General features: G+C 35.1%; 4 protein-coding genes and 1 long non-coding RNA gene across 11 annotated transcripts; 3 read left to right on the top strand and 2 right to left on the bottom strand.

Moving 5' to 3' along the window:
• The first annotated feature begins 1,051 nt into the window (after nt 1-1,051).
• Nucleotides 1,052-5,326, top strand: LOC125207141 (tubby-like F-box protein 8). Of its 2 annotated transcripts, none has more exons than XM_048106362.1 (5): nt 1,052-1,414; nt 1,967-2,398; nt 2,539-2,626; nt 3,833-3,965; nt 4,415-5,326. In XM_048106362.1, the coding sequence occupies exons 2-5, from the start codon at nt 2,051-2,053 to the stop codon at nt 5,124-5,126; spliced, it is 1,281 nt and encodes a 426-aa protein (XP_047962319.1). In that variant the 5' UTR covers nt 1,052-1,414; nt 1,967-2,050; the 3' UTR covers nt 5,127-5,326. The 2 variants fall into 2 exon arrangements, with proteins under 2 accessions (XP_047962319.1, XP_047962318.1); XM_048106361.1 differs by having other exon boundaries at nt 1,982-2,398.
• A 136-nt stretch (nt 5,327-5,462) lies between these two features.
• Nucleotides 5,463-6,028, bottom strand: LOC125207142. The gene is made up of 2 exons (XR_007173928.1): nt 5,759-6,028; nt 5,463-5,629 (listed from the first exon to the last, which is right to left on the bottom strand). It is a non-coding gene; the product is annotated as an uncharacterized LOC125207142 (long non-coding RNA).
• A 5,113-nt stretch (nt 6,029-11,141) lies between these two features.
• On the top strand, nt 11,142-16,869 carry LOC125208675. Of its 4 annotated transcripts, none has more exons than XM_048108330.1 (10): nt 11,142-11,291; nt 12,404-12,486; nt 12,635-12,847; nt 12,923-13,047; nt 13,120-13,287; nt 13,790-14,074; nt 15,043-15,315; nt 15,690-15,968; nt 16,070-16,360; nt 16,440-16,869. In XM_048108330.1, exons 1-10 carry the CDS (start codon nt 11,268-11,270, stop codon nt 16,631-16,633), a joined length of 1,935 nt encoding a protein of 644 aa, XP_047964287.1. In that variant the 5' UTR covers nt 11,142-11,267; the 3' UTR covers nt 16,634-16,869. The 4 variants fall into 4 exon arrangements, with proteins under 4 accessions (XP_047964287.1, XP_047964285.1, XP_047964286.1 ...); XM_048108328.1 differs by having other exon boundaries at nt 15,687-15,968; nt 16,440-16,810; XM_048108329.1 differs by having other exon boundaries at nt 15,046-15,315; nt 15,687-15,968; nt 16,440-16,810.
• Nucleotides 16,870-20,699: 3,830 nt separating this feature from the next.
• Nucleotides 20,700-22,615, bottom strand: LOC125204532 (protein MKS1-like). Of its 3 annotated transcripts, none has more exons than XM_048103219.1 (2): nt 21,734-22,615; nt 20,700-21,022 (listed from the first exon to the last, which is right to left on the bottom strand). In XM_048103219.1, exon 1 carries the CDS (start codon nt 22,504-22,506, stop codon nt 21,826-21,828), a length of 681 nt encoding a protein of 226 aa, XP_047959176.1. In that variant the 5' UTR covers nt 22,507-22,615; the 3' UTR covers nt 20,700-21,022; nt 21,734-21,825. The 3 variants fall into 3 exon arrangements, with proteins under 3 accessions (XP_047959176.1, XP_047959174.1, XP_047959175.1); XM_048103217.1 differs by having other exon boundaries at nt 21,730-22,615; XM_048103218.1 differs by having other exon boundaries at nt 21,494-22,615.
• A 4,058-nt stretch (nt 22,616-26,673) lies between these two features.
• Nucleotides 26,674-27,795, top strand: LOC125206572. The gene is made up of 2 exons (XM_048105817.1): nt 26,674-27,136; nt 27,224-27,795. Exons 1-2 carry the CDS (start codon nt 26,674-26,676, stop codon nt 27,793-27,795), a joined length of 1,035 nt encoding a protein of 344 aa, XP_047961774.1.
• Nucleotides 27,796-27,836: the final 41 nt, after the last annotated feature.

The following is a 27,836-nucleotide window of genomic DNA, read 5'->3' on the forward strand; positions in this document are numbered from 1 at the left end:
GCAAAGACTTCACAAGAAATGATTCACTCTGTATACAAAGAATAGCAACAAAAATAACATATAGGACCTCGATCCACAATGATTAAATGTGCTACTATAATAGACACGAAATGCAAATAAACCGTTACAGAAATAGATAATCCTAAGATAATCAAATAATGCCGAATAAATTTCTCATACATACCTTCAATGATTAGAAATGTAATTACAACTCTAGTGGGATGAGTTATTTCGTAAAGAGCTAATTCGCACTTAAATCATACTCTTGTTCACTATAAGATTTTTTTTTTTAATTTGATACGAATTTTATTTTATACAGTGTTATTTTGTGAGTGAGTGAGTCAAATTAAGAGGAAAAAGTAGAGAGAGTAATTTTTCTATATTTAGAAATGTGTCATTTAGAATGAAACATCTCAAAACGAAAACACTTAAAATGGGACAGAGGAGCAAATAAATATTAAATCTGAAATATAAAATTATAAATTTTCATTTTTTCAATTGCCTATCATAATTAAACTAATATGATAAAATCAATATAATAAAACAACAAAACAATATTGTTTTGAATGTATCAGCATCTTTTAATTAACACTAAATTATAATTGTATTATTTTATTAAAACAAGATTGTTTTGTCATCATATTATCTACTCCCTCCGTCCCCGAATAAGAGTTACTAATTTCCATTTTAGTCTGTCCCCAACTAAGAGTAGCACTTCATTTTTACCATAAATAGTAAGTAGGTCCCACATTTCACTAACTCATTTCACTCTCATTTTATTATAAAACCAATATAAAAAAGCGGGTCCCACATTCCACTAACTTTTTTAACCAACTTTTCTTTACATTTCTTAAAACCCGTGTCCGGTCAAAGTACTACTCCTAATGGGGGACGGAGGGAGTATAACATTATGATTTCATAATAATTAATATTGACCAAAAGTCAAAGTTCCTAGTAGTATGATTTAAATGAAATTTCCCATTTTATAAAAGCTAGTCAATAGAGATTAAAACATGATTCTTAATTATTCTGGATTCCCGATAAGTGATTTTTGTGAATGCTGCATTCTGACTCCACACCATTTCAATTTCCAAATTGAAAATCATAAATAAAAGTAAAAGAGGATTGAATTTAACAGCTTGGATTTATAATGTTTTTGGTTGTTAAAAAGCAAAGCAGGGGTTGCCCGTGACAGGGAGTGGAGTCCGACACACACAAGCAGTTTTCTAGAGAGAGAAACCTACCTCTCACCCAAACCGCCGTGTGTTTCAATCTCAAGGAACAAATCCGCTCGCATTTTCACAACTACCGCCGTCGCCATCAATATACCATCCGCCTCTTCTCGCCATTTCCTCTTTTGGCATTCAATTGAAGCTATCTGCTTGTCAATGGCTGCGCCTATTTCAGTGATAATGTGAGACTGCTCATTTCTTCTTCGTTTCATTTTTCAATTTTAGTTCCAGTTCTGGAGTGTAGTTGAGTAATTTAGAGGTTGAATAGGAGAATTAATCGACTAATCTGGCCTGCTTATGTGATTCATCCTTGGAATTGATGTTTTTGAGACTCGAGGTTATGTTTAGGAATTTAGTCTGGATTTGAACATATGTTTCCATTTCCTTTTTTGAAGATATAATCATATAGTAAGTATTACATTTTTGGGGATTCTGTTATTTCCTGTTGATGGATTTACAGCATTTTGGTTTTAGAATATGTTAAATAAGCGGGAAAGGGGAAACTGCTCGTTGATTAAAATATAGCGTTTGATCTGCTTTTTTTTTGCCATTTGAGCTTCTTCTTTTGGGGAATCTTCTTTTCTTGCTTTGCGCTTGTCCTCGTTCTTCTTTATTTCCTTTGTGGTTAAGCTATAGAAAAAGTTATTTTGATAAAGACATATGATGAACTGCTCTAGCTTCTGTGTGAAAGATGCTAATGATTTGAATTTAACCTCTGTGGCTGATAATTCCAGTGCTTCCAAATGCAGATAAGCTTGAAAGGGCAGGATAAGAAGTTCAAGTGTGTTAATTGACTAGTGGTAGTGTTACTTCGGTAGATGTCGTTCCGCAGCCTAGCTCGTGACTTAAGGGATAGTATTGGAAGCTTGTCGAGGCGGAGTTTTGATGTGAGGCTGCACACTAACCACCGTGGGAAGTCTCATGGTGCAGTCCATGAGTTGCACGACCAGCCTGAAGTTATTCAGACCAGTTGTTGGGCTGGCCTTCCACCTGAATTGCTCTATGATGTGATCAAGAGATTGGAAGAGAGTGAGAGTACATGGCCTGCCCGAAAGCATGTGGTGGCATGTGGAGCTGTTTGCCGGTCATGGAGGGAGATGTGCAAAGAAATTGTTCAATGCCCTGAATTGTCTGGAAAGTTGACCTTTCCAGTATCCCTCAAGCAGGTTAGCGCTTCTTTATTTTTTTACATTGATTTTGCTATTACCTTTTGCTTGTCAAGCCAGTCAGAAAGTGATAGTTGGACTTGGTTGGTTACCTGATGATTAATGTATTGCTAAAAGTATACTGTGTTTCTCATATGCAGCCAGGGTTTCGAGATGGAATGATCCAGTGTTTCATTAAGAGAGACAAGTCTAAGTTGACTTACCAACTATTTCTGTGCCTTAGTCCTGGTATGTATTTGATAAATATTAAGAAAGACAAGTCTAAGTATTTGATACTGACAGTGTATGTAAAACTAAAACCTTGATGTTTATGATGAAACCCTGCTTCTTTTATTATTGATTTTAGTTTTAGTTGCTTGATGAACCTAGTATCGCTTTATATTCATGTTGTGTTTGTGACCACATGATCATAGTAAACTAGATAATTCAGTTATAGTATGCTGTTTTGCATTTGCTTCAGTTCAATGTATGTTTTATTGATTGAAATTCATACGTATTAACTTTTTCACAAAGCTGTATATAAAATTTTAGAGATGTCTATTAACATGCCAGTCACATTAATTTCTGGTGATTTAAGTAAAATTGTAATCCTTTGTAGCATTGAGGGTTATGCATAGTCCCACTCTGAGTTCCAGAGTTGTGAAACCATTGTGATTTGTTCTGTTTTGGTTATAATTATACTTTCTAAATAGGAAATTGACTTTTCAAGAGATTGGAATAGCAAGACATTCATAGTATTCCTGAAAAAAGTTCTATTTACATATGTTATTATATCTGAGGATGAATGAGGAGCTATCTAATGAGCCAAAAATTTATTCTTTTTCTTTGGTGTTACCCTGCGGAACCATTTCCCATTTCCCAAGTAAGTTATTGCTGAAAGAGTTTTCCAAAGCTTTTTCTATCCATGCCATTGGTGTTGGCTTTTTAAAAAGCTACCAGTAGAGTTTCATTAGCTCTTTCATAGTAGTTCTTCAGTTTGAAGTTCTGTATCATAATACTTGCTCACTTTTTATGTTTACCACTCCAAGCCTGATGATACAACTAATTAGCTAATAGCTCTCCATATATATTCTTTTTAATAAATGAATTGCTTTCCATGTGTGGGGTCACATAGGATTCTGACATGATTTTTATAGTTGACCTAGTATTTTGATAAAGAACCTAGTTATTTCAATAAAGAAAAGAATTATTGAGTTCCTGTTTCTGAATGATGCAGTTTTACACTCTAAATTTGGAGATTTTGATACCGACCATTGGTTGTGGAAACCTCCACTTTTTTTAATAATTTGAAAAGGATAATAAGCTGGTAGGATGAATGCATGCTTGCTGAGTGACTAGGGTGTAGGGGTTTAAGTGAATTTGCACTTTTACTGTACTTTATTTTACCTTTTATATTCTTTTCATCTAATTTGTTAATATTCCTAATTTTTGCAGTGTTGCTTGTCGAAAATGGTAAATTTCTTCTTTCTGCAAAACGGGTCCGCCGAACTACTTGTACAGAGTATGTGATATCGATGGATGCTTATAGCATATCAAGATCAGACCGCAGCTATATTGGTAAAGTCAGGTGAGTATATTTCGTAAGCCACAGTTTCTTTCCTCTGAGCTTTGCCATAATCTGGCCATCCAATCATCACATTGTTTGAGAAGGGATTTACATAGTGCTGCATATTATTGTTGTAGACAGACTAAGAATTTTGTTAAATCTCACAATAAGATCATCCATATTCATTCTCTCATTCCTTTTAACAAAGTCTCTGAATAACATTTCTAGGATTCTTGTTCTTGCTTCCTTATGACATCCAAGGCAAAATCCACTAAAATTGTGTAGATGTTATGTAGAATGGAATCCATCTACCCATCATGCAGAAGCTAAAATACACTTGGTTAATGAAGAAGCTAATATTCACTTAGTTATTTGATTTTGTACATGGGGGTTGTGACTTGTGAAGGGACACCGGAGTTGTATTTATAGTTGTATTTAACTGACCGCATTTGCTTCCTTTCTCTGATCAGGTCCAATTTTCTTGGAACCAAGTTCATAATTTATGACACACAGCCACCACACAACAACTCCAACATCTCCCCACCTGGTCGTACCAGCCGCAGGTTCTACTCAAAGAAAGTTTCGCCAAAAGTCCCCAGTGGAAGTTACAACATTGCACAAGTCGCATACGAGCTTAATGTGCTTGGCACAAGGGGTCCTCGTAGGATGCACTGTGCCATGCACACAATCCCCGTTTCTTCACTCGAGCCCGGTGGTTCTGTCCCTGGCCAACCCGAGCTACTTCCCCGCCCTCTCGAAGACTCATTCAGGAGTATTTCCTTATCTAAATCGATAGCTAGCTCAACAGAGTTCAGCAGTGCTCGCTTTTCAGACATAGCCGGTCCACGCGGGGAAGAAGATGGTGGAAAGGATAGGCCCTTAGTTCTGAAAAACAAGGCTCCGAGGTGGCACGAACAACTGCAGTGCTGGTGCCTCAACTTCAGAGGAAGGGTAACGGTCGCATCAGTCAAGAATTTCCAGCTGATTGCCGCGACTCCTGCAGCAGCCGCTGGCGCCCCAACCCCGTCCCAACCGAACCAGTCTGATCACGACAAGATCATATTACAATTTGGTAAGGTTGGTAAAGATATGTTTACGATGGATTATCGATATCCTTTGTCTGCATTTCAAGCCTTCGCCATATGCTTAAGCAGTTTCGACACAAAATTGGCATGTGAATAGTAGCAGCAGCACAAGAATTATGCATTAGGCTTCTTCTCATTTTCATGACCAGTGTGTAATTACTGGTTTGCCCCTATATATGGAGCAGTCTTCTCATTATTAGTCTGTTTTCCTTCAAACTCTGCCAGAGTAAGATGATTCTGTTGTACTGTACAATAATTTTTCTTATTCTTGACAATCGAAAACCGCCTTTCGCTTTACCTTGCCGGATTTTTCAGTTTTGTAGATGCTACTTCCGATGAAATATATTTAAATTCGACAAATGCATTTGCTCGAGGATCGAAACCCAACAGAACCCAACCCGTATAAGCTTTGTGAATATCGAAAACACAAACATTAAAAACAACACTATCTTCCATTTGTCACACAAAAGTTTGATTCTTGATTACAAAGTGTTAAATCTTACAACTTGCAACAAGCAAATGTGCTAAGCTACAAAAAACAAAAAAAGAACAGCACAATTTCCCTAAACTTGATCATCAGATGTTAAAACTTGTGATCACCTGAGAAAAAAAAAACACACCACCAAACTCATGATTCTTAATATGTCTGAAACCAGTTCAAATTAACAACAAATATGTGAACTGAAAAAAAAAACAAATAGTACTAGTTCATGATAAGTGACAACTAACCTTTTCAGCAATACCAATTCTCCTGCAAAAACAGAAACTTGTTAAGTGAAGGAGGCGCCGCCGCGGCCGCCGGGCCATGGTAATGACAGAAACTGAGAAGTGAGCACTTTGTAGGAGGAGGGATTGATCAAACTAATTACTCAAACATGAAAGCTTTTTCATAATATGCAGTGCATAATTGACTTGTATATATGCAAATAGTTTGCTGCTCCATTTTAAATACAGACAAATAATGTTACACTATAGGTTAAAGATTGAGAATGATGGGGAGCCAGGACCAGGCTTCTATATATATATATATATAGACATATATATATAGACATAAAATTATACAAAAAAAAATTAGGTAATAATAAGTGCAGCTACACTAATGACCTCAGATTTAACCTTTTCTGCGTGTCTTGATCCTGATTGGTCAAATCCCACGAATTTAAATAAGGATTGATGCATGGGATTTTGCACTCTCAAATGAGTGGAATCTATATCTATAGCTAAATTAATTAAAGTTGTAATCAATGTTTTTTCTTAATTATATCTTCAGTCATGCTTTTCTTGCTTTATGGGAATTTGATACCGAAATCTCAAAGCCCTCTCATGCTCTCCACTCTAATCATCTTTTTTTTTTCAATTAAGTTATAATTATCTTCAGGTTGTGTTTTAGAATATTTTAATTTTAAAAAGATGCTTTTGAGTAGCAACTATAGTGTTTAGCATAGTTGACAATTATGCAATAGGCTATGTGTATAGATTAGGAAAAATTATGAAGCTTGTATTTATTTCAACACCTATAATTATTTGAGAAAATAAATAGACATAATTAAGTAATTTATGGGCCACCAGATTGAAATTTGATGGACTAGGTCCATCCCTTGTTGAGTGATCATATCATAAATAAACCATCTTTTATTGATGATTATTAGATTAAAATTGGTGGTCACAATGGGGCCCACTAGTCATGTATTGATAAGGTGGGGGCACTAAATTGAATTTTAATGGAACCCAAACTTAAAATTGTTTAAATTAAAACTCAATTATGTTGTGTATGTGTGTTTGTTACTCTGTTTTATAGTAGTATGATGTAGCAATATGTGAAATGCATAGATTGCAGTTGGCTTCATATTGTGACCACATAGAGACAACATTAGTAGTAGGAAAATAATTATAACGTTAAAAAACAATAATATCGTATCAATAATAACGTTTTGTTGCATTGTAAGTTGTTTGTTTTGATGGTGTAGCATGGTGATTGGTGGCAATTGGCAGTGCTAATGAAGCTCAAACTAGTATTGACAGTTTGAACATTGATGGGGGCAGGTGGTGCATTTATATTTTTCAATGTAACGTCTGACGATTTAATTGAAGTAAATTGATTTAACTCAAAGACTAAATATGTATTCTTTTCAATATTGGTCATGGGTAGGTGCATTTATATTTATCCAGGAGCGAAGCCAAGAATTCACTTCAAAAGGGGCAAAAAATATTATATATAAAGAAATTTTTAGAATTTGAGCGAGAGCATTTATAAAAGAAATCGAAAATTTTGCAAAAAATAAAGAAGAAAATAGTAAAAAAAACAATATTTTGAGTGGGGCATTTGCACCCTACCCTCCTCAAGTGACTCCACCCCTGATCCAAAGAAATTTCTGAAAATATAATTTGTGAGATCGATACAGTGAAGGTCGTCGCCAAATAAGTCCTTATCATCTACCATTGTATGGAGTTGGAAATAAGAAAGTCTAACCAAGTAAAGATGGTCATCGTCTACGATTCGTCATGATTTTACATTTTCTTCTTTTCAATGTTGTCTCTAACTCGTGTTGTCTCTCCTCCTTTTCATCTCTGTTTTCTTATTTTGTTCACTCGTGTGAACAAAATAAACACTACTTAATCCTAACATATTTGTTATATCGACTAGACCCAAAATTAATTAAATTTATAAATTCTGACTTAGCTTATTTAATACTTTATTTAAAATCATATTTTAATTAGGGCACCATTCTTGGGAGAGGACCTAGTCTATTCCATTTCTCTTATATCTACATGCTTCTTCCTTTTCTTTCTCATTGACTCTCCTTGTCTCTCTCAAACCTGAATCTATATGTTTCTATCATCTATTTAGCCGGTCAGTGTCACCGCCTATTCTACAAAGATTGAGCAACGGCATTGTGAGGTCGATGATAACTCCAAAGTTTGATTAATGAAAACTTTCAGCGGCATTCTTGGCCGGCGGTGGTAGGTCGTTTGACCCCCTCTTCCGGCCACTTGGATCTCGACTTTTTGAATAAGCAATTCACCACGTTTCTTATTTTTAAGATTCTATTTGTTTGAAAATAAAATAAAATTGTGAGATGATTTATGTGATTATCTAGGATTTAATTTTGAAGATTTTATTGTACTTGATTGAGTATGATTCTTGTATATATTTTTTCTTTCCGCTAAGAATTTAAAATAATGGATTGTGAAAAAATAAAATTTAAAATTGTGAAGCGGATCGAAGTCAAATTATGAATAAATTTAACGTGATGACGGTGGATAAGCTCTCTGTCTCATCATAAACAGAAATTCAAATAATTACACACAATGGTGATAATAACAACAAAAGTCAAAGAATAGGGACCTTACTCTTTCCTAAGCTGAAAAAATTGTTCCTTAGTTTAAAGAGAATAAAAAATTACAAAATTTTAAATTTAAATAAGATTTCTTTTGAAAAAAAAAGGAGATCCTACCCACCAGTGCGGATCCTCTGTGGAAGTCATTTAGAATTGTATTTTAATACTCCCTCCGTCCCAATAAATATGAAACGTTTACTTTTCGACACAAGATTTTATATAGTGTTGTTTTGTGAGTTAAAGAAGAGAGAGTAAAGTAAGAGAGAGAGAAAAGTAGAGATAAAGTTATTTCTATTTTAAGAAACGTTTTATTTTTAATGGGACAATCCAAAAGGAAAAACGTTTCATTTCTTGTGGGACAGAGGAATATATATAAATGAGATATTTATATTAATGGACACATGTAGTATGGAGAAATAAAATTGTGTGAGAATGGAATAAATTTGAAAATAAAAGTGAAATGTAGCTTCTGGTTAAATTTAGAGCATGCCAATCTAATCAAGCTGAGTATTTAGTATTTATTCTTCAGTTCTATATATTATCTCCAAATTCTTTGAATCAATAAAGCTAGGTGCGCAGTGAATGATATAGTATAACATACCGTGACCAATCAAATATTCATTCTAATTCCTCGATGCATCAATAATATTTCAGTATTATTACCGGTGGCGAAGCCACGTTGGAACAAGGTGTACTACTGTACCCATGAATTATGTGCTAATTATATTTAGATGCATTTATAATTAGTAATTACTATGGAGTGCTGGTGATGTTATAGTATTTCAAATAAGTACTTTATTTTTAAAAAAATTATAAAAACGGAAGTAAATTGATATTGAATGGTTGTACCATTTTGGTTCATTATCGTCGATACAATCAATGAATAAACATCGATAAAACTTTAAAAGAATATAAATTTATTTTTATAATTTATACTTATAATTACAACATAAAAATGATTTTCTATCGAAGAAGTACAAAATAGTGTGTTATAATACCTAAAAAACAAATCTGTCTGGCCTTATTAGTCATTAATCGTTTTCTATCTTCATTTCCTTTTTAAACAAAACCAATCCATCTCAATCAATTTTCAAATTAATGAATTCAAGTGAGGGGTACTCTAGCTCAAATCTAATTGGTCTAAACACGAATTGGCAGACCTCTCTTTGTCTATATCAGTTTCACATTAGTCTGATTAATACACTTTTCGTCGTCATTAATTTACATCATAATCATCATAAATCATGGTCGTCGTTATTATTTTTATAATAATAATAATTATTATTATCTCTGATTTTGGTGAACATTGAAGTTACAAAATGAAGAGGTTCAATTCAAACCGCCATGGAAATAAAGACAGCTCGAATTTGAACATTTTATCAAGCCTATTTAACAAACCCCTCAATCAAATTTTAAATACATTTTTTAGATTATCCCTCGAATTGATTTTTGAATTCTGTCATCCAGGGTAATATTGTAATCGAATTATATGTGATGAATTTAGGTTTAATATTGTGTTTGTTTCTACATATATCTTTCATTTGTTTATGCTTTAGGTAAAACTTTTGTTTGTATTATGACTTAAGATTGTTTTCTTCTATATAAGTGTTACTCAACAAGGTGTATTTGACTCTCATAAATAGATACGAGACAATTAATATTGAGTCAATTTAATTTGTTTCTTTAGTCATTACATAATGCCACAGCTTTCCGCAAGGTGTATTGTTCATAGATATGTTTACAAGTTTCAACATTAAGCTGTTCTGATAATAATGTTAATCTGTGGTATATTTTTGTTGCTCTTTGTGTGTGATTTCTATATCCGAATCTTGACATTATACCGGCGGATCAAGCCAACTGATGAAGATATGGAAAAGCTACCTTAAGACGGCTTGTTGCTTCGATTTCACCTTTAGCTCAACACGCAACAATTCTTAAACCTCTAGATTTTCTTGTAGAAATGAAAACATGCTCCTGTTTGATACAAATTCTAACTTACATATGCAAAGCTTTCAAGCATTTAAGTTCGCGAGGACTTGCTTTATCCACTGTTAATATGAATCAGTATGACGAAGCTAGCTATATCTGTGTTTGTATGCTCTGCGGAAACGAGATTTTTCAGTTTCTTTCTATTAATCCCGTTCGACTATATATCGAGTTAACTATATCTGTGTTTGCAGATATAGATTGAATTCCCATATTACTGGAATGATTTGATGCAAAGGGATGATCAAAAACACCTAATTTTGTTATATTCATATTCTAGGAGTTCTTTTGTAGTACCTAGCTCTACCATTTTAGATGTTCATGTGATGTTGCTAACAATGATTCTTAGTAGTGTTTCACAAACTTCTAAAGCTGTTTGCAGAGACATACATGGATAAGAAGATCATGATGATTGATGTGGACTGTGCACATGTGTATTTAACAAATTGGTATGGCTTTGAATCATTTTTCTCTACAAAAGCAGATAATTCATGTCAATATTTGGTACGACAAATCACACAAATTAAAATAAGGCCTCCAATTAAAAGTCAATTTTAGTCCAAAATACAAATTGGGCTCAAAACATTCACTTTTTGAAAAACGGGTACATAACAAATGAAAATATCGCTGAAGTAGTCATTTTTATAGTCCATTCTTTCAACAAAATGAAATCATACATGTATGTCTTTTTATCTAAAACGTGTCGCTTAATTTGGAATTTAATCAAAATTAGGAAAACGAGCTTTAATTAATCACTTATCTCCCTCTACTAGACTCACTAAAGTGTCAGTCGCGACTCCCGAGTAAAAATTAGTAAAGAAAATCTGAAACAGAAAGCGCAAAATAATTCCTTCTTTGACGAAAACGAAATGCGTAATTGATGATCTTCACAAATTTGATCTAAATGCTTCATCATGTTCGTAGCTTCTCTCCCATCGGTATTAATTTCTCTTCCCCCTACTTAATTAAGCAATCAAAATTCCTAGTAATAGTAATATTTTTTCCATTGGAAGAAGATTTAATTTGTAGTCTTCGTTTCAGTGTTTTCAGTGTTTAATGAACTTCGCCTACTGAATAATCGGGTTTTAGCTTTGATAATTTGTTTATCTGCTTTACTGATCATCGTTCTCTGCTTTGCCTGATGCAATTTGGCGGCTGTCAAAGCTAATCGGAATGTGGAATGAAATTTAGGTTTCTTAAAAGTTAAATGAAATCGATTCACATTTATTGGGGGACTTATTTTCTAGGTGAAGGTTTTCAAATTTGGAGAAGCGTTTAGGATATTGTATCTCTTGTTTGTAGCTAGAATGAATGAAGACTGATTAGTTGATGGTGTGCAAGCGCTTGCATGCCTAGTAATGGCTGGGTGTAAATTGTAGTTGGCAGCACAATAATCTAACTCATATAGCAGAATGCATTGGGCTGAGAAGAATCCCTTTCAATTTGGATACTGAAATTTGAAATATGTTTCCTAATTGATTTTGATACTACTTAGCACAAATGGTCTTAGTGTGGAGAATAGGTACTTGAAAGAAAGAGTGTTCTACATGTTTTACGAACTCGTGATGACATTAAGTTGCGGTTGTTTAAATTTCTTATAAGACACACAACACATTGAATCCAACTTTATGTGAAAAGGAGTTGCTACAGGACTCCATTCATTTCTGACAGATGGGTAGACAAAAGACCTGTTTCTCATTTTAGTTGAATTTATTGTAAACTTCTTGTATCCCTGACCCCCGGCTGGTAATGCTTTTACATTATCATCGAACTCTTACGTGTGATTTTTTATAATTCAAGTTTTACAACTTCGATGCTACTGTTACATATATGTAACTTGTAAGACGCCCATCACCTTGGTTCTTTCTGTAGTTGAGTCATGGCCGCGTTGTCTTCTTTTTTCTTTTTTTGCTTGTATTTTAGGACTAGCAGCATAAGCTCATGTGCATCAACAATTAAACCTCAGAGACGATCAGGGGATTTCCTTCTGTTTGAAAATTTCATTTCTAATAAGAAAATAAAGACAAAAATCTGTTCTATGGAATCCCAGGATTCAGCAATGAATGACCAGCAAAGTGACATGCGATCTGATTCCAGTGTAGTTGTACAACCAGTTGCTGGTGCAGCGTGGAGGTATGTGAACACTTTTCATCTGTAACATTCAATTCCTCTCTACCTGAACAGCTTTATTTCCCCTCTGTCCTGAGTCATCAAGAATAGGTTAAGGTTAGGTTGTGCTTTACATAGCCTTCCTAACAACTGCTGGTTATCTTCTGAGCAGAGGGAGGTTTAGTATCCCCTGTCTAAATTTAGACATCCATGTAGCTGCTCATGTCTCCAGTAAAGCATGCTTGAAAGTATCGGAGGTAGCCAGTACAATGCCCAAGTCATTATGCTTGGAAATGGTTCCACGTATTGATACATGGCCAGCATCCTTTAAAGGTTCACCACCTACTGAACACAGTATCGCGCTCTTTTTCTTTTCTAAGGGAAGGTAGGAGAAGCAGATTTAAGTACATACTGGTTGTTCCTTCATTGTTTCTCCTATTTACATGCAAGTGTTGCGCAGAGATGAAGAAGTTCTTGATAACCTGGTGACTCATGCAATCTGCACGGACTTTGCTCTCAAATCAATGATAGGAGAAGCAGAGTTGCTAATATTTACTTCAGTTCAACTGCCACAGAACCGTCACAGTGAGTCCATGACCATTTGTTTACAGGGAATTATACCTTTTTCTAATGAGTTTGGTTCTCTTGAATTTGCAGGATTGCAGGAGAAACCTTATTTCTGGGGAGTTTTCAGGGGACAGCAAGGTTCTGTTTCTCCTCAATCTGATTATGTGCATGGTCAAACGTTATCTCCAAACTCAGGCTACCCCAAGAGCTTTAACTTGAAGGGTTGTCCCGGAACCTTTCCAAGCAAGAACAGTCCTTGTAAGTCTATAAGAAAGGAATTAAGGAATATATCCTAGATACCATGATTACCATTGCTAATCAGGCTGTTCAACAAGCATAATGGCATATTCTTTCACGTTCATCAGTCCAGTAGTTCCTTGACTAGCAAGGATAGAACCTTATAAGGTTTCATATGCATCTGAGAAAGTTGTAGTATTTGTGTAACTGCAAAAAGAGTATATGGCATCTGATGATTATTTTGTTAATAGTGTTAAATTGCTAAGTTTTTCTCACACTGTTGCATTACTCACACACACTACAAACTTTACTTCCCAAATACTGTTGTATAAGATGAGTAGGATTGCAATAACCTAGAAGCTAAAGCAGTTGACTATCTTGTTTGACTTTTTTTTTTCTTACTTAAGTTACCTGTTTTAGAGTTACTTTCTTCTAATAGTTGTCCATTATATGCCGAAACACTTGATGGAATTGTGAAAGTCTAATGCCACTTATTTTCTTACAAATGCTATGGGGGGATTAGTAACACAATCATCTAAAGCTGATAGAAGAGGAAGACGTTTAGATGATGCTTGGCAACATGCCAAGCCATTGGACTTACTAAGACAAAAGGCAGAGTGCCGGTATTGTGGTTTTGTTTCTTCACATGGGGGCATTTCACGCCTTAAGGCACATTTAGGGGGAGGCAGCCCTGGACTCCGCCTACCAAGCTGCGAGAATGTGTCTCTTGAAGTGAAAAAGGACATGGCTGAGTGGTTTAGTGAATGGGTAAAAAATACAAAAGCCCTTTGGACGAAAGCAATTAGAGGTATGGCTCAAGATAGATTCAGCTCTGTAAGTTTCTTACCATATTCTAGAATCATAAGTAATTTTGCCAAGGAAAATCGATCCACTATGCTATTCAAATGATATCATTCAGGCATTCCTTTTGAGTTTTAAAAAACTTAAATATTTTGTGTTATCCCTTTGGCTGATTCACCTAGTTTGTTGTCTAGACTGGTTGGATCGAGAGAGATTTCTAAGTAACTGGATAAGTCCATCTGTACTGATAAAGTTGCACATTTAGTGTCTAAATTCATAAAAAAATGATGTTTGCAGATACAAGGTTCTGAACTACATTACTGAGAAAGATCTCCGAGGAAATTGTTTGTTGCTTTTTTTGTGTGTGTATGTACAACTCTGTGTGTGTATGAATAAGTCATATATGTTCTAGGTACCGTGATTTAGAAATTTAGTTATATTCAGTCAAAATCTAACTTCTGATATTTTCACGTTACCGTTTCTCCTTCTCCTTCCATGAAGTTACTTTGTCAGGTGAAACTATCAAATCAAATTTTGATGTATCATACAGATAGTAAACGGAAGCTCCCTTTAAATAAGTCAGAACGGGAATGACCAGAGGGAAGATATATTGAATTTGATGTTTGAAATTATAGCAAAATCAGATTAAGGATGAAAATCACTGAAAGTAAAGAACTCTGGTGACACTAGCAAAAGGAGGTGTGAGATCATTTCCAACTTATCCTTGAGATAGGGCCCACACCCCTTTCAGAGATTACTGATAAGAGCTTAGGGTATTCTTGCAGACTTTATGTAGTTCTTTCACTGATTCTTATAACTGAGCACAGTTAAAGTAACTTAACTACTGCTAAATCACTTGCTAATGCCTATTTGCATGTTCTAAAGTTTATGGAGCCTCAACAGCGTTACACCCTAATATATTCTGTTTTCCGTTTCTTTCTGCTGTATGTGCTCTGGGGTGATGATGGGTATCAGCAGAATCTGCAGGATATGTTGATAAAAGGGGAGTAGTGTCTTGCTATGCTTCTCAGGGACGTGCTAAGCCAATAGATGTACCGTTTCAGCTGACAGATTGCAAATATCCAGGCGATGAATCTTTGCCTGGAGGTATTTTACATCATAAGGTACATTTAGGTGGAGGATCAAAAATGCAGCAGGAGGATTGGTATAAGTTGTCACCTGAAATAAAAGGAAGCATGTCTGATTGGGTAAAAGATTTGGCAGCCTCTAGGACGAAAAAATCCAAAGGTATATATAATTTTTGCAATTGTGCTAATTTCTCTTTTCATCTACTATTTAATACTCCTATGACCGTCCAGGGAAACTCAATGTTCAGTATGCATATGTTTAATTGATTTTCGAGCCTAGATAATATACATAGACTATTTTTTCTGTCATTAGGATCTCTCCAATCCTACCCTTTCAATTGAATATGAATGAACTAAAGCATGTTATTATCTAGTAAATATTGGATTAACCAGTACTATTATTATCCAGGCTAATCCTCAATAGTAAATGCTCCGTGAAAGTATTATTTATCTGACTAAATTTCAGAAGTGTGATGATGCCTGGTCAGGCTTTTCCTCTAAATCTAATGGATTGTGAATGCATAATTGCAGCAGCTGGTGAACAACCTGAGAGAAGGGGAAGACCGCTAGATGATGCTTGGGGCCATGCAAAGCCATTGGACGATGCTAGGCAAAAGACAAGGTGCAATCATTGTGGCTTTGTTTCGACTTATGGGGGCATTTCACGTTTAAAGGCCCATTTGGGTGGAGGATCTCCTCAAATGCAGCTGCAAAGTTGCCCTCAGGTTCCATTAGAAGTTAAGAGAGTTATGGAACAATGGTTCAGTGAGTGGTCAAAAAACTCAGCAGCTGCTTGGACACGGAACTCTAATGGTAAGTTTCAGAAATTCATGATACTGCAATATTATGTGAAAGCTCTACTTATCACTGATTCACTGCAAATAGTATGGTGAAAGTTCTATTTGTGCTATTAGCAACTCCTGGCAGACCTTCCAAGAGGAGCAAGCTAGATGATGCATGGGAACATGCTATGCAGCTTGATGAAACAGGAGAGGCTTTAAGGTGCAAGCATTGTGGTTTTGTTTCTAAATGTGGAGGAATTGCTCGGTTGAGGGCTCATCTGAGTGGAGGTGATCGCACAATGCAGGTGGAATGTTGCCCTAATGTATCTCCTGAAATTAGAAATTTGATGGCTTCCGGGAAAAAGAAACTCAAGAAAAACTCGGAAGGTGTACCCCGGGTGACCTTTGCAGGCGCATTTGAAGGTAAGGTTCTGTTGCAAGTTAAACCTTGCGTCACTTGAAAAAGTAATTACTGATTCGATTGTGCTCTTGCTATTTACAGGGATCCCGAGGACATCAAGCGAATTGCAATCTGCTGACAAGAAACGCTTCGTTCTCGAAGAAACTCTCGATGAGATCTCGAATACAGGTGTGAGAGGGAGACTGAAAAGATTAATAGAAGCAAAGAATGCAAAGGTGGAAGAGATGCAATTTGAAGTGAGTTCACTTCAGATGCAGTTAGCTTCAATGCCATAGCAGTCAGGCAACATCTTCTTATATATGTAGGCTAATATGACGACTACCTAGACCTAGTAACTTTGTACGATAAAATATGTCAAAAGGAAAAAAAGTTTGCCAGTGTTCCATATCAAATTGTTGGGGGTTGTGTCTGTGTGCTGCAGTGGTGTGATGGCTATTTATTTTCTTTTCTCATCTTTTAGCATGTTCATATAAACTGGAGCTCTATGTATTTGTGGTTCAGTTTCTTTTTTTAGTAATCTTTATTATGGCATAACAATAAAATTTTATATTAACTAAAGGTTCTTTAGAGATAATCTATCACTAAACTACAAACTAACAAGACTCTGTCAACAATTAATAGTATATAACAAATTACTAGAGATAATGCTAAGGTAATGGCTGGTTTCTGCAGTGTGTAACTTCAGCATTTGATGAAATCTTTTTCCATGGTTTCTTTCTTGATCATCAGTTTTTTACCTGCCATCATAGTATGGAAGAGAATCTCTAAAATCCCATTCCTTTTTTTTCTATTAAATTTATTTGTAGTATTATATTTTCTAAAAAGTCACCCTGACTAATTGTTTTTTATTTTATCGTTTATCATAGACATTTATAAAAATGCTTCATTTGCGCTGCTGCTGTTGGCAATTACAGAAGATAATGGTTGGTCTCTTATGATTTTTATCAAACGTACCTCCATTTTTATAGTAAAATTGATTAACTATAGATTTCGTTCCCATTTATTGCTATTTGTATTAACTTTTACCCATTATTTATTATATAAGTTTTTAAACAATAAAAATTCAGTTAAGTTATTACTAAATCATTAGAATGAAATATGCTTGAGTTGACCAAAAACTAGAGTTGTTAAAGTCTTAATCCAAATGATTCGGGTTGAAGTTAATCGTTACACCGACCATTTAAAATTTCTATTTACTTAATCATTAATCATGAAATGTTAGAATAAAATTTCAATTATAAAATTGAATAAGTTGAAAAGATACTTGTAAAATTGATAATTTTTTAGAAATTATGGAGGATTGAGATAATTACTAAAGATTATGAAAAGTATTGATAATTTTAAAAGTCAGAATAATAAAATCTGTAAATGTCGACTAACTCAAATAAGAATGCAATCTCTTTTTTTTTTTTTTTTTTTTTTTTTTTTTTTTTTATTGTCGTGGCGAAAAGATTCTGTATATTGCGATGCGATGACTATATATTTTTGAATATTTATCATACACCGTAACCATTTTTATTTTATTATTTTATTTATTTTTCAATTCACGTACGGTGTATACTAACGTATACTCACTAATAATTTCAATGCCACCAAGAGTTCAACTATATGTTTGGTTCGTATTGCAAGGAAAACCCAAAACTAAGGAGAGATTGTTCAGACATGGAGCAGGAATTGAAGATAATCGATGTAACTTTTGCAATGAGGAGCCGGAGTCTTTGGAGCATATTATTTTCAGCTACAGAATCTCAAGTCAATTGTGGTACTATTGTTTTAATAGATGGAACATTTGCATATGCCTCCCTAAGGACCCAATGATGCGTTTCCTCTCTTGATTGGACACCTCTCTCCCAAAGGTTGATAAGAAGACGTGTATATTTATGTTTTATATCATATCTTGGTCGATCTGGAACGTACGGAATAAAATGATTGATCAAAGGTTTGAGCCAAACTAAGAGGCCAAAAAGAAAAGACTATTTTGGCAACTTACATTATGGAATGCAAGTGGCTATCTAAACCTCCCCCACAACGAAGATGTCGATCGATCAAGTGCACGACTTCAGGTTTTAGAGTGATGATTGATACCAGGTTTGTGTTGCTGCTGTTGATGTTACTTTGGCCCTTTGGTGTTTAGCGCTTAATCTATCTATTGGTGCTTGACTGTGGTGTTGCTGTACTATTCTGTTTTTCAGTTTACGATTTGACATTGGCTGCTTGCCTTGAACCTTTGCTCGCTACTTTTCGGCTCGAGCCTTTTTGGAATTATAAAAAAAATTAATAATTTCACTGCATAAGAGATCAAATTTTTTGGCTAATTATTCAAAGATATAGTAATTAACTCGAATAAAAGAATAGAGAACAAAGATTAGGTCAGTTTACTAAATTTGCGGCGGTCAAAATTATGAAAAATATGAAGACAGATGCAGTGAGATCATGCTTAAGCAAGGAAGTTGTCAGCACCGCCACTTATTTTACTATTTTATAAGTATTATGAATTCACTCAGGCAGCTAGCCGATATTTTGCTGTTTCATTTATTTTTCACTTGATAAACTTAGAACATGAGCAGCCTATAATCCGAGTAGGGCTGACTCGAAACTCAACGAGTTGGCAGCCCTCGAAACTCAACGAGTTGGTCCGTTAGATAGGATCCAGTTATAGCTATACGGTTTTATTCTTCAGTCTTATTTGACAACTAATTTAATATTTCAGTTTTTATAATATAAATAACTATAAAAAAAAAACTTTCGTTTTTATATAAAAATAAATACTCCTTCTGTCCCTATGTAGTAGAAATATTGTACGAGATTTAAGAAAATTGAGTTAAGTAAAAAAGAGGATAAAGTGGAAAGGACAAAGGTAGAAAGGTGAATATAAAGTATAGTAAGAAAGAGTAAAATATTTTTTGCCAAAAAATAAAATGACTAAGCTATAGTGAGACAACTCAAAAACGTAATACGACTCATCCACATAGGGACATAGGAGTATATTTTAGAGTTTATTAATGAATTAGAAATCATATTCACTAAAATAAGTACAAAATTTTAAAACATGTTAAATTTCAAAACATTGATTTTAATATTTCAAATATGTTTATGGTTTATTTTATCTATACAAGTTTGAAATTATTATTTAACCATGATTAGTTTTCATTATCATGTACTATTTGATTGATCACATGTTAATTTGGAGCTCGATTAATCTGTCGGGCTAGCCCGACATCTGATCATTTAGATTTTAGAGTTGAAAATTTCTAATCAAACAACGTTACAATTCAATTAGTTCGCACCTGAGTAGAGTTAACCAAAATCTACTAAATTGACCCGATTAACATTTCTAAATTTAGTTCACATTACGTTGTTTGTGTTAACATGAATACACTGAAATCGCATAAATTCAAAATATAACCATGAGATAATCGACTTTGACGAGAAACTATACAAAGAAAAAGATTTTTAAAAAAGGGCAAAACTATATATGTACATTCATGCATCTTGCAATGAATCTGTAAAAAGATTAATTCTTTTAGTAAAATAACAAATCACATGGCCGTTGAGTGTATTTAATCCATTGATTCGAAACTAATTATACACGTCTCCGTGTATTAGGTGGGCCGATAATGGCCTTAAATATATTTTAGTCTTTGCATCATCTAGCACATAAAAGTCACGCCCAAACATCATCCACTTTTACCTTTCAATTAATTATTTCATTTTTATTTGTTACTATGTTTTCTTTTTAAAACAATTAGTATTTCTATTCCCAATTTTGAGCATTCTCAACTTCTCAAGCATACATTTTCTTCTCAATTAAAAGCCATTCGATGTGCCTACGAATCAGTATGAGGATTAATCACTGTGTTCGCCGATGAATACCTTTTGTCTAATACCAAATAACTATTTAATTTTCATTTAAAATTCTTGTTCTTAATCTCTATCTGAATTATATATACATATCAATAAATACTAGTACTATCATAATTAGAAAAAGAAAACCTCTGAAATTCATATTTATATATTGGTCCAGTTGGTCGAAAATGTATTTGGTCAAACGTTAAGAACTACAGGCTCATATTTCATTACAATAATTGATGATATTATTTAAAATAAATGTCAACAACGTAATCCACGACAGAAAGGAACATCGATGATGATATCTGTATATTTTTTTTATTTGTCATTTGTCATGTCCTGCTATATATATATATTAGTGGCCTATATTAATCAGGCATGTAAAATAAGAAAACTGTGTTTTGCCCGTAGAATGGTGGTAATATAAATTTTGTATGAATTGGTTTAATGATAGAAACTTTTGAACAAAATCCCACACAGAAGAATAGATAATATGACAATTTTATGAATGATAAATAAAAAAAATCTTTTTACTTGGTTTGTGGGGGGCTTAAGCCAACCCTCAACCGTTGCTATGTACGTCCGTTACCGATTACAATGAAATTTTCTCGGAACAATTGGCTAGCACTATTTCATTCGAGAACACTCACATAAACAGTGTTTACGCACTATATAGATGATATTTGCCGAATGCAGAGGGTTAGGGTAGGTCGAGGCCCTACCCTTATCAGAATTATCAATTTTTTTGTGCTACAGACCCGCGAAACTTTAGAAAATGATGGAGCATTCACCAACAAGATTTTCTGGTTCCGTCACTGTATACAAACGATGAGGCTATCGTCATAAATTGTGCAAACAATGTGAAAAATGAAATAATATCGTAAAAACACAACTTCGGTCCTTATTTTAAAACATGTAGGTAGAGTTTTTCTTAATGACAACGAAAATGTATAATATATAGTACATAATTAAATATAATCAGATATACAATAAATACAGATCTACCTAATCGTCATCAAGCAGAAAAAAACACCAAAATTAAACTTTATGAACCCAAAACTCTCTTCTAAAAATGTAAAATTGACCAAATTAGCCATTTATTAACAAGAAACAAACAAAAGAAAGGTCAAACAATGGTTCATCCCATGTCACAAACCCTAGATTTCATTCAATTTTATAGCTTAATTCATCGTTCATTTATACATGTATTGATATTACATAGTCAACTCTCTTTGTATTTAACTACTAACTTATAAATAAATGACCAATTCTATGCTATTACTAACCTTTTTTTTAATGTAGCATCTACAAGGACGGCAAAATCACTCATCTTGTTTCTTCCGAAATTACAATCCAAATGTGACAAAAAAAAAATTGCTATCATAAACTAAGATGATTCCAACTAAATCCAACAAAGACCAAAAACCAAGTATTTGAGCCACAAAATAAAATGGCCCACAAAATTCAATTTTTCAACTGTAAAAGGGATGTAGAAAAATAAAAATCAATGAGAATTAAATACCAACAATTAGAAGCCGGGCCCCACTTGCTTAACACAGCCATGGATCGAAGCTAAATCCAATCCCTACGGTTACTTTTCCTGCAGTTCCTCATGCGGTTAGAGGTCAAACAAGCTGTGGAAGAGCTCTAGAGTGTTTGGAGAGGGTGTGTTTATGTGTGGTGAGATGAAATTAGTCGAAGGGCTCGGAAAAATGAAGCTATTTTCCGGAAAATTCCTACTACTATGCAAAACCGGGCTCAAATCATGGAAGAAATTCAATGGATTGTTATTTTCCGATGAGATGTTGAAGAAATTGGCCGGGATCGGGGGAAGAGCGCTCGGATTTGGGGACAAAATGCCGGGAAATTGGCCGCTTCTTTGGATGAGGGGATCTATCTCGATCCCATCCACCATTTCCCCGCCCGTTCTCCTGCCATCTGGCGTTTTTGTGCGCTCGATGGCAGCGAAACGGGCGGCGGGGGACACTGCGCCTCCGCCTTCTGATTGGAATGCGGAGGCGGAGGAGGGTGACGTGGCGCTGGGGCCGGTCAAACGCTGGACCAGCGCCATGAACTCGTTAGGGTTTGCATGGATGATTTTGGGGGAGACCGTGTAGATGATCACGGGCGGCCTCGGCGCCGCGTGGGGGGGCGGGTGGGGGTGGCCCGCGGCCGGAGGGGGCGCCATGGGCGGTTTTCGGATTTTGTGGGAGTCTTTCCGGACTTTTAGGGGCGCGGGGCGGGGGCCCTGGAGCTCCCGCCTCGGAGACGGCCCAGAGGAGAAGTCCGGCATGTCCATGTCGGCGGCGGACGGCGGCGGCGGTGGGGGTGGAAATTGTGATTTGGCAATGGAAGTAATAAATGTGGTTGGTTGCTATTTTGATTTGGCAATGTGAGGAAATATTTATATTAGGTTTGTGAAGCAATGTTAGTCAATGTGAGGCTATTATATATAGTATGTGAAGTAGTATTATTTTATGATGAATTTTAATTTTATAATTATTGGCAAGTTGTGTAGTGATGGTTTGGGGTTTAATTTATTTGAGGTACCGATTCCGTGGTGTAGTAAATGTTTGAATTTGTCAAATATATTTGAGGAGGGAAAAGTAGTGATTTATTTTTTCAGTAGATGTTACACAAAATTGAATAGATGTCGAGATCAACTAGATAAAGATTCTTGTTTGGCTGCTACTACCACTCCAATTATAACATAATCAATGAGTCGTTTATAAGTTATATATGCATGGTGGAATTAATATATGTCCTTTTCCGGATTATTTTAATTTTCTACAAAATATTTATTCACAAGTTTTTAGGCCTTGCTTATAAGTTATATCAGTTAAATACATCAACTAGTAATAGTTCTTTTTTTTTTAAGTTAGAAATTAAAATAAAATTAATGAGTTCGATCATATTACATTTACTCCCTCCGTCCCACAAAGATAGTCCTACTTTGACCCGACACGGGTTTTAAGAAATGTAATGAAAAGTGAATTGAAAAAGTTGGTGGGATATGAGTCTTACTTTTAAAGTAATAGTTTTATAATAAAATGTGAGTAGGAATGAGTTAGTGGAATATGGGGTCTACTACCAAAAATGATAAAAGTGAAATGAGATAAACTTTGTGGAACGGACGAAAATAGAAAAATGGAACAAACTTTGTGGGACGGATGAAGTATTATTTTATACTCCAATACTAAAAGGTTATTGTGTGAAACCAGTAAGATTCAGAGATGGGTTTTAAATTAAAAATGAAAAGTTCAAGTCACTAGGATTCAAAGATTTATTATACTAGTAGTACACAATTAGGATTAGCTCGTCGTCTTTTAACGAAATATACGTCGTAAAAATGGTGTGATGAATTGCTAACGTTCTTAAGTTGTTAACTTGCTGACTCATCAATACAGTGTATTAAAAATGTCAACATGATGATATTAAAATATCAACACATAATTTTGTTGAACTTCAATATAATATGTTGATATTATGTGTTGACATTTTGATGTCACCGTGTGACATTTTTAATACATTGTATTAATGAGTTAGAGAGTTAGCAACTTAAATAGTTAGCAATATAACACACCCCCATGATAAAATATATATTATGAAAAAGTCTACTTATAAACTTCTTAACTTTATTTACCTAATTAGTTAATTACCTTTCTTTGTAATAAATGAACAGCTAGGGGAGTGTTATATTGCTAACTCATAATTTAATTGCTAACTACAACTAAATAATAGCCATTAGATATTCAAATTAAGGGCTAGATCATTAATCCCTTAATGTCAATACGATCGACGAAAAACGTCAATAAGACCATATGATTAATTCCAAAAAATATCAATAGGGGTATTAATGTCAACTAACTACATGTTTAGTTATAACTAACTTTTAAAAGAAATCCCAAAACTTTAAATTCATATAATATATATCAAATTAAAGATAATTTCATAAGGATTCCAACGATATCATACATGCATATGTTCTGACGTCAAAATTTGAAAAAAAATTCAAAATTTTTTAATGTTTTCGTACAAATGTAGAAATGTCAACATACTATATAAAATATGTCAATATAATACATGTAGAATGTCAATATAAGCCATGAGTTAACATTCTTAAAGCATTGTGTTGACATTCTCAAAGCATTGAGTTGATATTTTCGTAACACTATATTGACATTTTCATCCAAAACCCTAATTTGGAGTTTTTTTTTTTATCTTTTTCAATTTAATTAATAAAAACGAAAAATTACACGTGGCAAAAAATCTTATGGCCTTAAATTAGTTGTAGTTAGCAATTAAATGGCGAGTTAGCAATTGATCACTCCCTGAACAGCTAAGTATAGTACTATTAGGAAACAATAGTGCCAATGTTTCATACATAGTTCATAGATTTAGACACAAATTAATTTCTTGTAGAAGTGTTAATAATCTCTTTGAATTGGTTCAACCGATCGGTCAGTTTTTCCACTCCAAAACAGCCCAATTGTTCAATGATTTAAAACATTGGGTAGCACAACATATACTAATTGCTATAGTCAATTAAAGTTATTTACTTTGTCTAATAAATGACCTATGTTACGTGATGAAGGATAATTCTTATTGATCTTCATCTTATCTAATAACAAGGCATTGAAAGGGTCACAACGTATATACAAGTCACAAATGGACTTGGCCACAGAATATACTACTCTATCGATACTAGAGCAAGAGATTGTGTGAAGAAGAAGTCTTTCTTTCGTGCTGAAGTCAATTTCTGACTACTAACCTTCTATATATTGTAGATAATACGATTATTGTGCCTATATATAAATAGTTCTGATTATCAAAACTGTTTTATATATGGATGTTAATTAGGTCAATTCGCTCTGATTCAGGCTAATCTCTTTGGATTATAGGACTATTCAGTTTACGAGATCATTCAAGTAATAACTTTTTTGAGTTATAAATTGTAAACTCTAATCCAAACATTCAGATTTCTGGCTAATCTATTAGGCCAATATATCAGACACTTAATATAATTTTTTAACAGGTTTAGTTTTATTGATAATTTTACATGTGTGATAAATTAATACACAAACAAGCTTGTGTTGTTTCAACTCAAAACTATTATATCACTCATACAGAGACGACAATATATTTTTTCCTAAAAATTATCCTACACAAGTTATGAAAAACTGTTATTTCTGCAAGTAACTGACATGAGTCACTGACTATATGACTTGTTCCACTTCCCGGTCTATAATGAAGAAGACTTAGATTCGTTTGCTTATAGATAAATGCTTGTTAAATACTTCCTCCGTCACTTGAAAATATAAACTTTCTATTTTAGAAACTTTAGTGGGGTGAGTCAATTCACTACTAATAATATACTTTAATAATTTTTTCATATTATCTCTTTCTCATTTTATGATTGTGCATTAAAACCTATGCCCCTTCAAAAATTCATGTTTTGAAGGGACAAAGGGCTACAATATAAATGAAAAGCAAAGCATAACATGACAAAAATACTTTTATTCTTATAATTAAATAAAATGAATATATAATTTTGCTTGAAACATACTTTCCATTCACAAATTGGAGGTTCCAGTTATCAGGACTAAATGAAGAATTATTTTATTTATTTTTATCTATAAAATTGTCGCACATAATTATTTTTACGTCGGTCATTTTTGCTGATTAAAATATTCTTATATTGATTTGACTATAGGAAAAATTGCGTACAATTGGACTCCTCGCCTCGCTGGGTTCTACTCCTATTCACATCGTTTTAGAATTTTAGCAGTATTTTTAAACTTTTATCCTTTATTATATTTTAGTATTATCTCTGTTTCATTAAAAAGGAAACGTTCCTTTTAAATTGTCTTATTATAAATGAAACATTTCCTAAAATAGAAACATCTACTCCCTCCGTCCTGCTTAAGGATGACACGTTTTCCTTTTTAGTTTGTCCGAACTAAGAGCATCCACTATAGCGGCGGCGCGCCGGCCACCCCGTTCGCGGCTAAGCCGCGGCGGCCTATTGCGGTGGACGCGTCCGCCCCGGAGGCGGACGGATTTGCTGGGGCGGAAGGGCAATCGCCCCGAATGCGGCGAGGACGAGCCGGAGGAGAGAGAAGCGCGGCGGTCGCCGTTTCCCTATTTTTTTTTTTTATAATTTCGAATTTGTAATGGTTTTTTTTATAAATATTCCTCCCATTTTCATCTTCTCTCCACACACATCTTCACACCCATTTTACTTTCTATCCAAATTTTCTATCTCTAAAAATTTGTGGATTTCCATTGCTACTTTATGGATGATTTGTAGAATGAAGCATGAGATTCTTTGATTCAAGAGGTGCAGAGGGAAGCCGACGAAGAGGATGAGGCGGCGGCGGCGGAATTGGCGGCGGCGGCGATCTCTCGTAAGATTCGTCATCGTCGGACAATCCCACGAGACCATGTCGGAGCGGCTGAGCGACTTATGGCCGACTACTTTAGCGCTGACCCTCGTTACCCAGCTGAGATTTTTCGTCGGCGTTTCAGAATGTCGCGACCGCTCTTTACCCATATAGCGACGACATTGGCGGACCGGTACGATTGCTTCACGCTCCGGAGTGATTGCACTGGCCGGATCGGACTGTCTACTTTGCAGAAATGCACCTCTGCAATAAGGCAGCTTGCCTATGCCGGACCGGCTGATATGTTCGACAAATACCTACAGATGGGTGAGATGACTAGTCTAAATGTGCTCCGGCAGTTTTGTAAGGGCATTCGGGAAGTCTTTGGTCCGGAGTTCCTACGAAAACCAACCCCTGATGAGTGCCAGAGACTGCTAGATATGCACGGTGCGGTGCACAGTTTCCCCGGGATGATGGGCAGCATTGATTGCATGCATTGGGAGTGGAAAAACTGCCCGGTGGCATGGAAAGGACAGTTCACTACCGGTTTCAAGCAGAAACATCCTTCGATGATCCTCGAAGCCGTTGCTGACTACCGTTTGTGGATCTGACATGCGTATTTCGGTGTTGCAGGTTCGAACAACGACATCAACGTTCTGCAGTCATCGCCTATCTTCAATGATGAGTGCCGGGGAGAGGGTCCAGAGATCAGTTTTGTAGCAAATGGCACGCAGTATCGTAGGGGATACTATTTGGCAGATGGAATATACCCTCGTTGGCCCGTATTCGTCAAGACACTTCGCCAACCGGCTGGAGCGAAGAGACAATATTTTGCGCGAAAACAAGAGGCCGCTAGGAAAGATGTTGAGCGAGCTTTTGGTGTGCTCCAAGCGCGATGGGCCATTCTACGCTGCCCGGCACGAGTTTGGCACGAAGATGATGTCGCGAATATTATGGTAGCATGTATCATATTGCACAATATGATAATAGAAGATGAAGGATTTGCTGCAGAACGTTGGGCACCGGAAGATGGTGCAAGTACAAGTCACGACGTTGCCTCCGCGCCGATACAGATCGGTGTACCACGTAGTAATGAATATCTTATCCAACGTTTCGTTGATATACGCAGGAGCACAGCACATGACCAACTCCAGGTCGATTTGATTGAAGAGGTCTGGGCACGTAGGGGAGGCGGCGTAGCGTGAAGAACATGTGTGATATTTTAATACTTACACCTATCTTTTCT

Source organism: Salvia hispanica, chromosome 2 (genome assembly GCF_023119035.1).
Source record: "Salvia hispanica cultivar TCC Black 2014 chromosome 2, UniMelb_Shisp_WGS_1.0, whole genome shotgun sequence".
NCBI lineage: Eukaryota > Viridiplantae > Streptophyta > Magnoliopsida > Lamiales > Lamiaceae > Salvia > Salvia hispanica.

Coding starts and splice junctions, on each gene's coding strand:
- LOC125207141 (XM_048106362.1), top strand. CDS start 2,051: ATGTCGTTCCGCAGCCTAGCTCGTGACTTAAGGGATAGTATTGGAAGC. Junction 2,399..2,538: donor TTCCAGTATCCCTCAAGCAG/GTTAGCGCTTCT, acceptor TCTCATATGCAG/CCAGGGTTTCGAGATGGAAT. Junction 3,966..4,414: donor AGCTATATTGGTAAAGTCAG/GTGAGTATATTT, acceptor TTCTCTGATCAG/GTCCAATTTTCTTGGAACCA.
- LOC125208675 (XM_048108328.1), top strand. CDS start 11,268: ATGTTCGTAGCTTCTCTCCCATCG. Junction 11,292..12,403: donor TCGTAGCTTCTCTCCCATCG/GTATTAATTTCT, acceptor ATGGAATCCCAG/GATTCAGCAATGAATGACCA. Junction 16,361..16,439: donor CTTTGCAGGCGCATTTGAAG/GTAAGGTTCTGT, acceptor TGCTATTTACAG/GGATCCCGAGGACATCAAGC.
- LOC125204532 (XM_048103219.1), bottom strand. CDS start 22,506: ATGGACATGCCGGACTTCTCCTCTGGGCCGTCTCCGAGGCGGGAGCTC.
- LOC125206572 (XM_048105817.1), top strand. CDS start 26,674: ATGGCCGACTACTTTAGCGCTGACCCTCGTTACCCAGCTGAGATTTTT. Junction 27,137..27,223: donor GAAAGGACAGTTCACTACCG/GTTTCAAGCAGA, acceptor TCGGTGTTGCAG/GTTCGAACAACGACATCAAC.